The sequence below is a fragment of the Leucoraja erinacea genome, chromosome 16 (assembly GCF_028641065.1).
Source record: "Leucoraja erinacea ecotype New England chromosome 16, Leri_hhj_1, whole genome shotgun sequence".
Classification (NCBI taxonomy): Eukaryota; Metazoa; Chordata; class Chondrichthyes; order Rajiformes; family Rajidae; genus Leucoraja; species Leucoraja erinaceus.
The window spans coordinates 6,360,745-6,378,225 of record NC_073392.1 but is presented as its reverse complement, the minus strand read 5'-3'; the positions used below and the strand labels follow the sequence as shown (position 1 = coordinate 6,378,225).

General features: G+C 45.3%; 1 protein-coding gene across 1 annotated transcript in view; it reads left to right on the top strand.

Annotated features, from left to right (window-relative positions):
* LOC129704497 (A disintegrin and metalloproteinase with thrombospondin motifs 9-like) overlaps positions 1-17,481 on the top strand; it is a 180,426-nt gene that overhangs the window by 108,811 nt on the left and 54,134 nt on the right. Inside the window, exon 28 of the mRNA XM_055647616.1 lies at positions 499-675. Coding sequence (XP_055503591.1) covers positions 499-675 — 177 coding nt within the window. The remainder of the gene's footprint in view (positions 1-498; positions 676-17,481) is intronic.

Here is a 17,481-nt window from a genome sequence, read left to right as displayed (position 1 = left end):
ATAGGTGCATGAGTAGGCCATTCGGCCATTCGAGCCTGCACCGCCATTTAATATGATCATGCCTGATCATCCAACTCAGTATCCTGTACCTGCCTTCTCTCCATACCCCCTGATCCCTTTAGCTACAAGGGCCACATCTTACTCCCTCTTAAATATAGCCAATGAACTGGCCTCAACTACCTTCTGTGGCAGAGAATTCCAGAGATTCACCACTCTCTGTGTGAAAAATGTTTTTCCTCATCTCGGTTTTAAAGGATTTCCCCCTTATCCTTAAGCTGTGACCCCTTGTCCTGGACTTCCTCAACATCGGGAACAATCTTCCTGCATCCAGCCTGTCCAACCCCTTAAGAATTTTCTAAGTTTCTATAAGATCCCCCCTCAATCTTCTAAATTCTAGCGAGTACAAGCCGTCATCACTTCCCCCCCACCCCACCCTCCACCCCTCCCCCCCCCCCCCCAACCCCGCTAACGAGCCTGTTGTTGGCGTCACATTTCCAGTGTAACCGCGAGTGCGGAGGGGGAGTGAGAACAAGGCTCGTTATTTGCCAGCTGCCAAACGGACGGCGGCTAAACGATCAGAACTGTGAAATTCTGGACAAGCCGCCCGATCGCGAACAGTGCCACACGCGAGCGTGTCCCACAGATGATGCCTGGCACCGTGGCCGCTGGAGCTTGGTACGATAACCCTTCTATTTATATAACTTACTTCATCGGTCTATGGATACAGTAGTTTATATAATACAAAAGTTCTGCTTAATGCCAGGGTATAGTTTTGTAAATGTTCACTTTTTTGTGAGTTTACATTGATTATTTCCGAATCGAAACCATGCTGCTGTTAACTATAAGGCCAGTAATCGACAGTGCACAGCTATTTATCTACCTTAAATCACATTCAATTGGTGCAAAAGTGTCTTCTCGTATCAAACGTAGCTGGGAGTTTGTTTGTGGTTGGCCTCTCTATTGAAGGTCGCTCAGTTCTTACTATTCAGTCGGCTCTTTAAGTTCCTTCTGTCAGTGAGCAGTGTTATTGGATTATGTACCTTTTAGGCCATTTTACCTCTCAAAGCTGTCATCAATCAGCAGGGACAATCTTTGGCTTCAGAGACAGTGGTTAGGGCGATCGCAGCGCCAGAGACCCGGGTTCGATCCTGACCACGGGTGCTGTCTGTACGGAGTTTGTACGTTCTCCCCGTGACCTGCGTAGGTTTTCTCCGGGAAACTTCGGTTTCCTCCCACACTCCAAAGACGTACAGGTTTGTAGGTTAATTGGCTCGGTGCGATAAAAGGCCAAAAATCGTCCCTAGTGCAGGATAGTGTTAATGTGTGGGGTGGGGGAGATTGCTGTTCGGCGTGGATTCGGTGGGCCGCAGGGCCTGTTTCCATGCTGGATCTCTAAACAACAAACAACACAGAAATTGCCCATTTATTCCTGATTTTCCACTATCTGAGGGAGATGAAAGTCAGGTGGGATTTGCAGCATTCCCGTTCAACATAAAATGGTGCCTCAAATCTCCAATGCAACTGATATCACCGCCCAAATGGTCAATGATTTCTCTATTATCAAGTGTACCGACATGCAGTTAGATTCTCTTTCCTTGCATGCAGATCAGTGAGATTATGGCCAATATCGTACATAAGTGCAATACCCAGTCAGCACACAATGCAAAGAAACAGCCCACTGAGTGTGCATGCAAGAGTCGCCAGGTTTTGGCGCCATTTATACAGGCCCAACTTCAGCTGCACGTCCGTTCTTCCTACTATCCCTTGTCCAGCATCCGCTGCCCTCTCCGACTCCCTCCACCACCCCTCTCCAGTTCATACGTTCAGAAGTACATTACCTCTAGGAGCAGAATTAGGCCATTCGGCCCATTACGTCTGTTCTTCCATTCAATCATGGCTGATCTATCTCTCCCTTCTAACCCCATTCTCCTACCCTCTCCCCATAAACCCCTGACACCCATACTAATCAAGAATCTTATCTATCTTCGCCTTACAAATGTCCATTGACTTGGCCTCCACAGCCTTCTGTGGCAAAGAATTCCACAGATTCACCACCCTCTGACTAAAGATATTCCTCCTCATCTCCTTCCTAAAGGAACGTCCTTTAATTTTGAGGCTATGCCCTCTAGTCCTAGACTCTCCACTGGTGGAAACATCCTCTCCACGTCCACTCTATCCCGGTTCCCACTCTTCAGGGGTGACCAGGAACGGGTTCTGCTAGCTAGATTCCATCCCCAAGTTTCCATCTATGCATCTCCCAGCCACCTCTCACTTCAAGAACTGTACATATATCTGTGAAAAATGATACCTCCCTGGGGTATATCAAAAATGCTTCTTCACAATCTGAACAAGCTACTTGTCATGAATATCGTCCACAGAACCCACCTTCACATCTACAAGAAGTATTAGGCGGCGCGGTGGCGCAGCGGTAGAGTTGCTGCCTCACAGCGCCAGTGACCCGGGTCCCATCCTGACTCCTGGTGCTTATCCGTACGGAGTTTGTACGTTCTCCCTGTCACCTGCGTGGGTTTTCTCCAGGATCTCCGGTTTCCTCCCACACTCCAGGTTTGTACGTTAATTGGCTTGGTATAAGTGTAAATTGTCCCGTGTGTGTGTGTGTGTGTGTATAGGATAGTGTTCGCTGGTCGGGGCGGACTCCCCGGGCCGAAGGGCCTGTTTCTGCTCTCTATCTCTAAACTAAATATATAGGTCAGTTCAGAAGTTAAGCAGGTTAATGTTTTGAACTGTCACATAACATATCAGGTAACTTTCTGCTATCAACCTCCATCCAGTTTCATATCAAGGACAAGACATGCAAGAAAGGGTCAATAGATTTAATCAATCTCTACTTGAACACCAACTAATCACCTCAGAAACTTATAAACAGTTATGTTAAGAAGGGAATTTTTCCGATCCAGTACTTGGGTACGGTTTGTCCTCCATATTTTAACGTTTATTTTGTGAGAACATAATATGTGCATTGCTCATCAATGTGTTTACATTTAAAATCCCAGGCCTGCTTGGCAGATAAGTTACTGCAGCAGTCAAAATGGTACTGATTCATGTCACTTAGGGTCAGATAAGATTGTGTACCACAGGTAAGTCATCGTGCTTAGGCAATCAAGCGAAGGCAATAGGCAACGTTTCGGGCCGAAACCCTTCTTCAGTCATTGTGCCTGAAACGTTGCCTATTTCCTTCGTTCCATAGATGCTGCCGCACCCACTGAGTTTCTCCAGCATTTTTGTCTTCCTTTGATTTTCCAGCATCTGCAGTTCCTTCTTGAACAACGTGCTTAGGCAATTGTGTGTCTGCGTTGTGATCCAAGGCTACTAAGGCCTGTTTTTTATTTGTATCTTCGGCTCTCTCCTCCAACACTTTCCCAGTCCCTGCAGTTTTTCATTTTGGTCACCTCAGGTCCAAACACAATGCAACGTGAAATTTGGAGTCGACGGACAGGCAGAGTTGGCTGGTTTATTTTACATTGGCGATTAGAAACTGCTTGTGCGCCCTGGCTCATTAGAAATCAGTTTGAAGCAAAATGCCATTTTGCACATTGCACATAAGGAGTATCAAGAGAACATATCCAAACACGGGTAAATATGGAACAACCATAGATACAGGACGTCCATGTACATTACTGTCGTGGAAAAGGTGATCCTTGGTTATTTTTTGGGCAAGGTGAGATTTCATTTTACCTCCCCATCCGCTCATGAACATTAACCAGTGACCTCAGTAAACTGGAGTTGGTTGGATGCTAATCAAACTCCTAACTGCCTTGCCTCCTCCATCTGCCTCCATCCTCCAGGACGGCACGGCGGCGCAGCGGTAGAGTTGCTGCCTTACAGCGCTTGCAGCACAGGGTTCCATCCCGACCACGGGTGCTGTCTGTGCGGAGTTTGTACGTTCTCCCCGTGACCCACGTGGGGTTTTCTCCGAGATCTTCGGTCTCCTCCCACAAAGACGTACAGGCTTGTAGATTAATTGTCTTGGTGTCATTGTAAATTGTCCCTGGTGTGTGTAGGATAAGAGTGTGGGGATCGCTGGTCGGCGCGGACACGGTGGGCCGAAGGGCCTGTTTCCGCGCTGTATCTCTAAACTAAACAAACCAAAAATCAGATACCCTTGTTAACAACTAATGGAATGGAAATGCTTATTAATGTAAGACGTTAAATTTGTAACAAACCACTTGGGGGATAATTTCATGAATCGGACTTGCCGATGAACACACCCTTCGCTGTAAAAAAAATGTACTCAAGCAAACAGTATACAGAAGTGAGAAAGGATAAACTTACTCTGTACTAAGACGCAATTTCACTACATATTTACAAGCAAGATAGTGTTGGCTTGCAGTGATATTTTCAGTATTTTATTTGAAATCATTTTGATTCTCTCCTACACAATATTCTCCTATTCAATGACATTTATAGTTCAAAACTACCTTTAATCATATTTCTAGATTTTTTTACAAAATTTCTATAAGCAGTTTATACAGTTTTGGGTTAACAGTATTATCAACAGTATTTTTCTGGTTAACTGATCTTATACATTAGATACCCTGGCAATTTAAGCATTTATATTAAAAAAAATAATGTACATATTGCTAAAGAGCTTAATTTATTAATGAAGTATTTTGCTCCCATTTTAAATGTGTAAATATTTTAAGGTGCAGAGTAAAGTTTATGATCGTGGCATATTCAAGAGCGGACGAAATGTTTAATTATGTTTTTTGTTCTTCGACAATCCTGGTGCTAAATTGCCAACGTCAATAGAAATGTATCTTCTATATATTTGCTTTAATGATGTGTACAAAAGAGTTCTGTACAGTTGACAGGTTTACATTAAACCTAAATATTAAACGATGTTTTTGAGCTGTTTTTGCAGTGTAAGTTTAATTGTAAGTGGGAAAGTTTCACATTCGCTGAACACCTCCGCTCAGTCCCCCCTAAACCTACGCGATCTGCCGGTTGCTAAACACTTTAACTCCCCCTCCCGTTCCCACACCGACCTTTCTGTCCTGGGCCTCCTCCACTGTCCGAGAGAGAGGCCCAGCACAAATTGGAGGAACAGCACCTCGTATTTCGCTTGGGTGAATTGATGTTCCCTAACTTCAAATAACCCTTGCTTTCCCTCTCTCCCTCCATCCCTCCCCCATCCAAGTTCCCCGACTAGTTTCACTGTCCTCCTGATTATATTTTATCTCTGTATGCCTCGTTGTCACCTTCTCCCAGCTAACAATGATTTACTCTACATTTTCCGTGAACTTTGTCCCCTTTGATCTCTTGTTTTCACACCCCACCCTTCCATATCTCTGTGTCTCCCTCTCCCCAGACTCTCAGTGAAGAAGGGTCTCGACCTGAAACGTAGCCCATTCCTTCTCCCCAGAGTAGCTGCCTGTCCCGCTGAGTTACTCCAGCATTCTGTGTCTATCTTCCATTTCTGGAGATACAACATAATTTAACAAAATCTGATTCAGAGCTGAACGATTTTAGCCACTGCACAACTAGAATGATGGTGCTAATTTTCAGTGAATTTTGTTCATTATCTTTGTGTCGCACATTTGCTACTTTAATCGAGCTTTTCCATTCAAGTTTCAAAATTAAACTAATTAAGGAGAAAAAGTCTACACCCCAAACACAAATAAAGATTTGTAACCTCAGAAAAATATACTTTCTTTTTTTTACGCCTATATAACGATCAAAACCTGTCTGGATTATTGTCAAGTAATTCCTTCTGAAAACACATTTAATGGAATCCTCAATTGCTTTATTGAGGGGAATAAATTTAAATAATGGATTCACTGAACATATTCACATTACAAAAACTTTGACCTATCGAGGACATGGCTTTTACATAACGGAACAGCTGGTAGTGCTGCTGCCTCACAGCGCCAGAGTCCCTGGTTCGATCCTGACCTCATGTGCTGTCTGTGTGTGGAGTTTGCACGTTTTCCCCGTGACCGCGTGGGTTTCCTCCGGGTGCTCCGGTTTCCTCCCACATCCCAAAGGGTTTGTGGGGTCAATGGGCCCCAGAGTGCGGAGGGAAAGTGGATGAGAAAGTGGGATAAACTTAGGCCTAGAGTGGATGGATGATCGATGGCCGGCGTGGACTCTGTGGGCTGAAGGGCCTGTTCTTGTGTTGGGTCTTTCAATCAATTCAATCAATATTATTGCAATCAGCTGGGATAATAATCAAAGTTTATCTGAATTCTGAAGGGTGATTCTCTATTTTATCATGTCTAACTCAATCAAATGTGATATTAAGCATTTTATAATTGCTTCAGAAAAACGTAATCCTACTTTGATGTTGTCAAGCTGGAAAGGGTGCAGAGAAGGTTTACGAGGATGTTGCCTGGATCTGAGCTATCGGGAGAGGTCGACCAGGCAAGGACTCTACTCCTTGGAGCGCAGGAGGATGAGGGGTGATCTTATAGAGGTGTATAAAATCGTGAGAGGAATAGATCGGGTAGACGCACAGAGTCTCTTGCCCAGAGTTGGGGAGAACCAGTGGACAGGTAGTACTGCTGCCTCATGCCTCCGGGGATCTGGACTTGATCAGGTGCTGTCTGTGTGGAGTTTGCAAGCTCCTTGTGTGACCATGTGGGTTTCCTCCAGTGTCCTTCCATACCCCATGGATTGTGGGCTAATCGGGTACTGTAAATTGTAATGTAGATTAAAGGCAAAAAGAATCAAACTGGTGGGGTTGTGAGAGAGAATTAAATGGAGAGGGGATGGGATTAGTTTAGTTTAATTGAGAGATACAGCACAGAAATAGACCCTCCACAAACCTGCACGTCTTTGGCATGTGGGGGGAATCAGGAGGAAACCCATGCAGTCACGGGGAAAACGTACAAACTCCATACAGACAGCACCCGTTGTCAGGATCGAACCTGGGTCTCTGGCACTGTGAGGCAGCAACTCTACCGCGTGTCACCACCGTGTCGCCCTAATGTGATTGCTGACATAGAAACACAGAAAATAGGTGCAGGAGTAGGCCATTCGGCCCTTCGAGCCTGCACCGCCATTCGATCTGATCACGGCTGATCATCCAACTCAGTATCCTGTACCTGTATCCTGACCCAGGAGATGGTATGAACTCATGACGTGAATGGCTACTTTCTGTGATGTTATTAGTGAAAGATTCTGCGTCATGAGGTTGTAGTTTTAGTTGCATTAACATTAACTTTGTGAATGAATTTGGTGTCTCTTTGTAATTTTACAATGAAGCCATTTCAACATGCATTTATTGCGTTTAAAATTTGACGCCACATACTAGCGCAGTGACACAGTTCAATGGTCTGTCAATATTTTAAACTGAACCCACCATAACAAACAAGGTCTTTGTTTGCATTGCTGGTGTGAATATTTTGTTGCCATGGTAACCCGTCTTTCCCAGTTGCGAGTTGCAAAAATAATTTCTTTAAATCAAACCTAAATAGATATTTACAGTATTCACAGTGAATACATTTTATAATTCAATCAACCCTCTGCAGTGTTTAGCATTCAACAAATTCCAAGATGGCGCCCAGCCCTGACGACTGTTTGCCCGCTAGCCTCAGAAGCAGCTCCCCAAGCACATGGTACAATCGCTCCACACTCTTAAGTCTCTATTGAACGTTATTCCCTTATCATGTATCTATCTATACACTGTAAATGGCACGATTGTAATCATGTATTGTCTTTAGTTTAGTTTAGAGATACAGCGCGGAAACATGCCCTTCGGCCCACCGGGTCTGCGCCGACCAGCGATCCCCGCACATTAACACTGCCCTACACCCATTAGGGACACTTTGTACATTTACCAAGTCAAATAACCTACAAACCAGTAGGTCTTTGGAGTGTGGGAGGAAACCAGAGATCTAGCAGACAACCCATGCAGGTCACGGGGAAAACGTACAAACTCCGTACAGACAGCACCCGTAGTCGGGATCGAACCCGGGTTCCGGCGCTGCATTCGCTGTGAGGCAGCAACTCTACCGCTGCGCCACCGCGACCGTTTCCGCTGACTGGTTAGCACGCAACAAAAGCTTTTCACTGTACCTCGGCACACGTGACAATAAACAAAACTGAAACACTGATTACTCTATGTTAAAACATGCTGAAACTTTGGCTAATTGGCCGATTTTCTGGCAATTGGTGGTTGGCACCTCCTTTAACCCGGAAAGAAGGACCTCCACCACCCGAAAAGACCCCCAAAAATTGTAAATGGTCTCTAGTGTGTAGGGTAGTGCTAATGTACGGGGTGATTGCTGGCCAGCGCGGACTCGGTGGGTTGAAGGGCTTGTTTCCTTGCTGAATCTCCCAAGTTGTAATATCAAAAAAGTGGAAGTAGGAAATATCAGCCCTTTGCCTTCTACAGCAGAGTACATGGACAAGTCGTGGCCTTGGGGTTAGGGAAAGAGTCCAGAGAAATACCATCGAACTGGGAAATCATTCCTGAATTTGCTCCCCTCCATTTTTCGCTGTTTGGTCAGAAAAACAAACTAATTTCTTAACCATTTGCTAAGAAACCAAAATTATAGCTTGAGCTTTTCTTTATTCAAGACAAACCACTTTCTGATAAGATGGACCACAAATGGCTGGAGTAACTCAGCGGGGCAGGCAGCACCAATGGAGAGAAGGAATTGGTGACGTCTCAGGTCGAGACCTTTCTTCAGGCTGAAGAAGGTGTCTGAAGAAAGGTCTCGACCCAAAACGTCACCCATTCCTTCCATCCAGAGATGCTGCCCGTCCCGCTGAGTTACTCCAGCATTTTGTGTCTATCTTCGGCATAAACCAGCATCTGCAGTTCCTCCCTGCATGCACTTTCCAATAAGGATCTGAGTACTGATGTTAGCTTTCCCATTCAAACCACCGAAGGCTTAGATAGTTATGGACGGCAATTCCAGATATCTGATGAATGTTTACCCAAGCACCCGGAATGTGAAGGATGGCGCGGATGAACATGGGTCTGTTTGTGGACTTGTTTAATGGCAGTAACCAAAGGGGTGCAAAAAAACTACTATTAAAGAAGGAGAAATGGAAAAGAAAGAGCAAAAAGCACACAAGAGAAGAGAAGAAGACAAAAACAGCAGAGGACAGCCATCAGAAATAGGTAAGCAAGTGATTATATTCTGACTTTGGCAAATGCTACCTTAGACCAAGTTGTAGTTCTTTAACAGTGGTGGATCGAGATAGTATCTTTCATTTAAATACCCAACACTTGAAAGGGTGAGGATATCGTGATCTAATTGAGTCTGATTCCTTGTGCAAGTGGAGGGATTAGAAACATAGAAAATAGGTGCAGGAGGAGTCTGTTCAGCCCTTCGTGCCAGCACCGCCATTCATTGTGATCGTGGCTGATCGTCCCCAATCAATTTGATGAAGAATAACAAGAAATTGAAATACGATGCTGAAAACAAACAAAATCTGATTTGTGCTGAAGGTTTAAAGAAGATTCAGGTCCAAAGACGTGCAGGTTTGTAGGTAAATTGGCTTGGTATAAATGTAAATTTCCCTAGTGTGTGTAGCATAGTGTTGATGTGTGGGTATTGCTGGTCGGTGCGAACTCGATGGGCCGAAGGGCCTGTTTCCTGTATCTCTAAACTAAACTAAATTGGAAAGATGAATTATTGCTCCAATTGTCATACTTTTGAAAATGTATCATGTTTTGCAATGAATCAGAGGCGATAACAATTAAATTATTAGGTTGAGGGGCTGCACGGTGGCGCAGCGGTAGAGTCGCTGCCTCACAGCACCAGAGACCCGGGTTCAATCCTGACTATGGGTGCTGTCTGTATGGAGTTTGTACTTTCTCCATGTGACCTTGTGGGTTTTCTCCGGGTGCTCCGGTTTCCTCCCACACTCCAAAGACGTACAGGTTTGTAGGTTAATTGGCTTTGGTTAAAAAAAAAAGTGTAAATTGTCCCTAGTGTGTAGGATAGTGTTAGTGTGCAGGAGTAATCGCTGGTTGGTGTGGACTCGGTGGGCCAAAGTGTTTCCACACTGTATCTCTAACGTCCAAAGACTCTGAAAATACAAGTGCACAAACTATTCCATATCTGCGTGCTAAATTTATGGAATATTTCATTGTTGTCTGTTGTTGACTTTCGAATAAATTTGCGATAGGTTTTCCGAGCCAAGAGGTTCTCATGATATCACCCAGACTTTATTATTTCTTCATCTTGATGAATAGCACAACTATGGTTGATGGTTGATGGTTGATGGTCGATAGCATGTTATTTGCTCTCTATCACAGTGTGATATACCACTGGTAAATTCATTCTGAAAGGATTTTTTTGTCGTTATTTTGGATAACAATCCGCCAGATATTTTTGTTGTTTTTGATGAAGCGACAAGTGTTATTGCTGGGAGATGCAAGGAACTGCAGGTGCTGGAGTCTTGAGGAAAACACAGAGTGCTGGAGGTCCGCGGTGGGTCAGGCAGCATCTGTGGAAGGGAATGGACGGGCGATGTTTCAGGTCAGGATGACAAGGAGACAAAATGGTCTCGGATATTGAGAGAGGAGGAGTGAAATGTGAAGCCGGAGGAAGGACATTGGTTGGTGGGGGTGGAGGGGGTGGAAGAAATGGGTGTGCAAAAGGGGGTGAGAACACAGTTTGTATGTGCTTGTGTGTGAGCGCATGTGCCTTGTGTTTATGGACGTGCGTGTGTTGTGTGAGTGTAGTGTGTGCACACGTGCATTGTGCTTGCGTGTGTGTGAGTGTGCGCGCGTGTGTTTATCTAGTAAGTCAGGGGTGATGGTATTAGCAAGATCTAGCCCTTTAAATATTTCACAGTTTTTGCCACTTGTATTTATACATTACTCGACAGCACATGAAACCAACAGAATGCATTAGCGTATGTGAGCAAACTTTATCTTAATACTCTAATGAGTGTCAAAGGTAAATCCTAAAATTGCTTGCGCATTTCTGAGCAGCTTTCCAGCTTGTTCATTATTAACCTGGCTACACATTCTCCAATACTAATGAGCAAATACTGGGAATTTGAATCTGTGAAAGGGCACATGCAAAGTTATCTGCAGCCCAGTACATATTGTGCTGTAGCATTCCGTCTGTTGACATTCTTGGCCTCGCTGCCCGCTTTGATCTCAGCAGAAATCCTTGCATTTCCTCGAAAGAAGGCTGCCTTGCCAAAGTGCAGTGTACTTTTATCAACTCTTGTGGGTTTCAAAAAAGTCTGCTCAACAAATCGGAGGAACTGCAGTGGTCGGCTATATCTTCACGATATAAACATTGCCTGTCATACTGCGAGGTTAACATGCATTTTATGTCGACACAAACCAGAACATAGGACATAGTTTAGTTTAGTTTAGAGATACAGCGCGGAAACAGGCCCTTCGGCCCACCGAGTCCATGCCGACCAGCGATCCCTGCACACTTGCACCATCCTACACACACTGGGGACAATATTTACTATTATATCAATGAACTTACAAACCTGTATGCCTTTGGAACATAGAACAGTACAGCACAGGAACAGGCCATTCGGCCCCACAACCCGTTTCTGCTCTGTGTCTTTAAACTAAACTAAACTAAAATTAACGGCGCAATTACTGAGAAAGTAAAGTCAATTTTTTGAAAATGTGGTGATATTTTGCATCTCTTGGGGAAGGAAGTCCGTTCGAGAGACTTTTATCCTGAAGCTGCATAACATTTCTCCTCCCTCATGTGGCCCCATTCTGGCGTTGTTCCTGCTGCCCCCATTACTCGCATTGCAAGCTAATCGTCCGCAAAGAGTTAGCAATCTCCTCCCGAGGATTTGTTGAGCTTGAATATAATAGCGCTGGTAAACGCTTGCAGAGATGGCGATGTGCGATTACGCCTCACTCATTCCACCCAACGTGATGCAGCAAGCAGTCTGTGTGCTGCCTGGCCATGGGCCTGTATACTCTGGAGTTTAGAAGGATGAGAGGGGATCTTATTGAAACACATAAGATCATAAAGGGTTTGGACACGAGCCTATAAATAAAATACATCAATTCTACCGCTGCTCTACAAGATACAAGATACAAGATAGTTTTAATTGTCACGTGTGCCTAATGGCACAGTGAAATGAATTTCCATACAGCCATACATTAAAAATCAACAGGACACAACACACTATAGAGTTGACATAAAACATCCCCACACAGCAGAATCAAAGTTCCCCACTGTGTGGGAAGGCACCAAAGTCAGTCTCTTCCTCCTCTATTCCCCGTGGTCAGGGTCTCCCCAAGCCCTCCGCAGTTGCTGCTACGGGCGGCCCGATGTTCAGGACCGCTCGGGCTCTCTCCAGAAGGCCGAATAATGGTATTCACAACAAAATGGGCAAACTCAAACATTGGACACACTAGAAGCAGGAAACATGTTCCCGATGTTGGGGGAGTCCAGAACCAGGGGCCAGGTAAGCCATTTAGAACGGAGATGAGGAAACACTTTTTCACACAGAGTTGTGAGTCTGTGGAATTCTCTGCCTCAGAGGGCGGTGGAGGCCGGTTCTCTGGATACTTTCAAGAGAGAGCTAGATAAGAGGCCCTTAAAGATAGTGGAGCCAGGGGATATGGGGAGAAGGCAGGAAAGGGGTACTGATTGGGGATGATCAGCCATGATCACAGTGAATGGTGGTGCTGGCTCGAAGGGCAGAATGGCCTACTCCTGCACCTATTGTCTATTGGTCATTAGAGTGACCAAATAGCATACACCCCTTACTAACCTTTCTTTTAACTTGTGTAGGAAGGAACTACAGATGCTGGTTTACACCAATGATAGACACAAAATGATGAAGAAACTCAGTGGGGTAAGGCAGCATCTCTGGATCAAAGGAATGGGTGATGTTTCGGGTCGGATCGGGTCTGAAGAAGGGCCTCGACCCGAAACATCATCCATTCCTTCTCTCCTGAGATGCTGCCTGTCCCCACTTAGTTACTTGTTTTCTTTAAGAAGGAACGGCAGATGCTAGAAAAACCGAAGGTAGACTGAAAAAATGCTGGAGAAACTCAGCGGGTGAGGCATCTGTGAAGTGAAGGAATAGGTGACGTTTCGGGTCCATGGTTTCTTCCCACACTCCAAAGATGTACAGAGTCTACATGGTCTCCCTGTGGCTGTTTGTAGGTTAATTAGCCTCTGCAAATTGCCTCCAGTGTGCAGGGAGTGGATGAGAAGGTGGGATAGCACAGGACGTGTGTGAATGGGGGATCGAAGGTAGGTGTGGACCCTGTGAGCCTGAGGAAGGGTCTCGACCCGAAACGTCACCCATTCCCTCTCTCCAGAGACGCTGCCTGTCCCGCTGAGTTACTCCAGCGTTTTGTGTCTGTCTTCGGTGGGCCTAAGGTCCTGTCTCCGCGCTCCAAGTATCTCCAAGTTTAAAGGGATCCAATCTATCAGCGGAAGGTCATGAGACCTAGCCTGGAGCCAAGTATAAACGGCTTGTCCCACTTGGCGATTTTTTTCGGCGACTGCCATCGTCATTCACTGACGTATCAGGGTCGCTGAAAGATTTTGATCATTTCAAAATCCATCGGCGACAAAAATAATGTTGCGACACTTGAGGTGACCCCGCTCGTCAATACGTCGTCATGCCGCGTCACGCCCGCGTCACGCCTTGACTTTTTAGGTGACCTGATACATCAGTCAATGATGCCGACAGTCGCCGAAAAAAAATCGCCAAGTGGGACAGGCCCTTGCACACTAGGGACAATTTACAATTTTGTTCTACTGAAGCCATTTGACCTACAAGCCTGTATGTATTTGGAGTGTGGGAGGAAACCGGCAAACCCGGAGAAAACCCACGTGGGTCACGGGGAGAACGTACAAGCTCGGTACAGACAGCACCCGTAGTCAGGATCGAACCCGGGTCACTGGGGCTGTGAGGCAGCAACTCTACCGCTGCTCCACCATGAAGCTATCATACCACTGGACCGACCCCAAGTACTGAGTTGAATAACAGACACAAAGTAGCCGGAGTAACTCAGCAGGTCAGGCATGTCAGCATCTCTGGAGAACATGGACAGGTGACTTTTGAGATGCAATGCCTGCTTCTCAAGAAAATATGGGTGAAAAAAATCATGACACAGTGAAGATTTAAACTAAGTTTCTAGTAAGTTTATTTGCTTTCATTCTCCTGAAGAGTGTGTTGTGTAACAACGGGCTGTGCAGGCGGCAAGTAATTGGTGAGTTGGTTTGTGTTGAGGGTGTGATCAGGAACCTGAAACAGACACAAAAAGCTGGAGCAACTCAGCGGGACAGGCAGCGTCTCTGGAGAGAAGGAATGGGTGACGTTTCGGGTCGAGGGCCTCGACCCGAAACGTCACCCATTCCTTCTCTCCAGAGATGCTGCCTGTCCCGCTGAGTTGCTCCAGCTTTTTGCGTCTATCTCCAGCTTAAACCAGCATCTGCAGTTCCTTCCTGCACATCAGGAACCTTAACCATTCTCTCCGCAGCTAGAGAGCAGTCCTGACCTTACATCTACCTCATTGGAGACATTGGAACTTATCTTTAATCAGCCTTCAGTCTAATTTGAGGAAGGACATTCTTGCTATTGAGGGAGTGCAGCGTAGGTTTACAAGGTTAATTCCCGGGATGGCGGGACTGTCATATGCTGAGAGAATGGAGCAGCTGGGCTTGTGCACTCTGGAGTTTAGAAGGATGAGAGGAGTTCTCATTGAAACGTATAAGATTTATTAAGGGTTTGGACACGCTAGAGGCAGGAAACATGTTCACGATGTTGGGGGAGTCCAGAACCAGGGGCCACAGTTTAAGAATAAGGAGTAAACCATTTAGAACGGAGACGATGAAACACTTTTTCTCACAGAGAGTGGTGAGTCTGTGGAATTCTCTGCCTCAGAGGGCGGTGGAGGCAAGTTCTCTGGATGCTTTCAAGAGAGAGCTAGATAGGGCTCTTAAAAATAGCGGAGTCAGGGGATATGGGGAGAAGGCAGGAACGGGGTACTGATTGGGGATGATCAGCCAAAATGGATGGTGCTGGCTTGAAGGGCCGAATGGCCTGCTCCTGCATCTATTGTCTATATCTTGCACTGAAACCTTCACCCTTTATCCTTGATCTGTGCAGTGTGGACGGATTGATTGTAAGCATGTACAGGTCCACCACTGATTCTCCAGCAACTGATGCCCACTTTAATCCAGGCAAAATTGAGAGACCGCACTTGGAATCCGTGATGTCTGTACAGAGTTAGTATGTTCTCCCCGTGACTGCTTTGGTTTTTCCTTGTGTTTCGGTTTCCTCCCACACTCCCAAGGCATACATATTTGTCGACTAACTGACTTGGCAAAATTGTAAATTGTCCCTTGTGTGTAGGATAGTGTCAGTGTACGGGGCGATCACTGGTCGGCGCAGACTCGGTTGGCCAAAGGGCCTGTTTCCGCGCTGTATCTAAACTCTAAACTAAACTAAACTAAAAGACTTTAGTAAGATTGTGCAAGTCAATAAAGGAAGCATGAAGCATTGCGCAGAATAAATAGCTGTTCATTAGCGGCAAAAACAAACCAGGAAGTCCAAAGTGGCTTTAATTATTAATAATTCCCTGAACGGATTTAGTCTTATGAAGTTACTACTTGCAAAGCAGATAATGTCGTGAGTTGCATATTGATCGTACTGCAATGGTCAATAATGCATTGAAGATTAGAGCTCTTCCTTCAGCTTTGGGTATAGACGGATGTTTTCTAAGGATAATGATGTTGTTGTCTTGGTCTCAAGAAAATAACATCGGAGGCTTCAATGCATTGAGCTCAACATTATTCACCAAATCTCACATTCTTTTGGGATATCATAATTCAACTCTTTGAGTTGCTCAGAGGAGAATGATTTATGTGGTTAAAGGCACGTTGCTGAACTGACTTGATTGAAAGATACAGCATGGAAAGAGGCCGTTCGGCCCATCAGGTTCATGTTGACCATTGATCACCAATTCGCATTAGTTAATCCCACTGGGGGAAATATTACAAATTTCAAATTACAGCAAAGTCATACACCTTAGAAACAAGCCCTTCGGCCCAACTTGCCCACGCCGACCAACATGCCCCATTTACAATAGTCTCACCTGCCTGCATTTGACCGATATCCCTCTAAACCTATCCTGTCTAACTGTTCCTTAAATGTTGGGATAGTCCCAACCTCAACTACATCCTTGTTCCATACACCCACCACCCTGTGTGTGAAAAACGTTACAGGTTCCTATTAAATCTTTCCCCCCTGACCTTAAACTTAAATTAATAAAATGCTTGATAATAATCTAATGGAAAACATATGAAGAAAGAAATTTGGTTTGGAGAAAAATGTATTTCACAGAAACATCCTATTGGGGAAATCCTCATCTGTGTATAAAGAGGCTCCTTCCTTGGTGATATCCCCCGATGTCTGTGATGTGAGGAAAGCCCCCGATATTATACGCTACCAGAAGAACAGATGTTTCTGTACGAAGTTTGCACGTTCTCCCCGTGACCTGCGTGGGTTTTCTCCGGGAAATTCCAGTTTCCATCCAACACTCTAAAGACGTACAGGTTTTGTAGATGAATTGGCTTAGTATCAATGTAGATTGTCCCTAATGTGTGTACATAGTGTTAATGTGCGGGGATCGCAGGTCGGCATCGACTCTGTGGGCTGAAGGGCCTGTTTTCACTCAAACTAAAGCTGTATCTCTAAAACGAAATTAAAAACTAAATTCCTCCACACAATCTTGAATCCAACATCTTATGAGATAATTTTGCAGCATCTTAGTAGAATTGTACTGAATTGTACAATCTAGATTTTGGATACTAAAGTCTGGACAAGGAAATGGGCTTGTACAGGGGTGTGTGCAGGAATTAAAATTCTGCAGCTTTTGGAGGGGCCTGTAGACAGATGTAAACTCTCAGTCTGTAGACGGGTCTCGACCCGAAACGTCACCCATTCTTTCGCTCCATAGATGCTGCCTGTCCCACTGAGTTTCTCCAGCATTTTTATCTACCTTCGATTTTTCCAGCATCTGCAGTTCCTTCTTAAACATTTCGTCTGCTCCACTGCAAAATCTCCTCAAGGTATGCCTACTTTGAAGAGGTTCTCCTCCTCTCTCCGAAGTCAGTTTAACAACCTCCTCTCTCACTGCACCCCCCCTCCTTCTGTGATTCCCCCTTCCCTCCAAATCTTAACCCAGATCCGTTACCCCAGCCACGTTTGATTTCTCCCCAGGGCTCAGCACTTCAACCCCCCCTCCCATTCAGAATCCCACCTTTCTGTCCTGGGCCTCCTCCACGGCCATAGTGAGTCCCACCGTAAATTGGAGGAGCAGCACCTCATATTTCGCTTGGGCAGTTTACACCCCAGCAGGTATGAACATTGACTTCTTCAATTTCAGGTAGTCCTTGCTTTCTCCCTCTTTCCCCTCCCCTTCCAAGCTCTCCCACAGCCCACTGTCTCTGCCTCTTCCTTTCTTCTTCCCGCCACTCCCTCATCAGTCTGAAGAAGGGTCTCAACCCGAAATGTCACCTATTCCTTCGCTCCATAGATGCT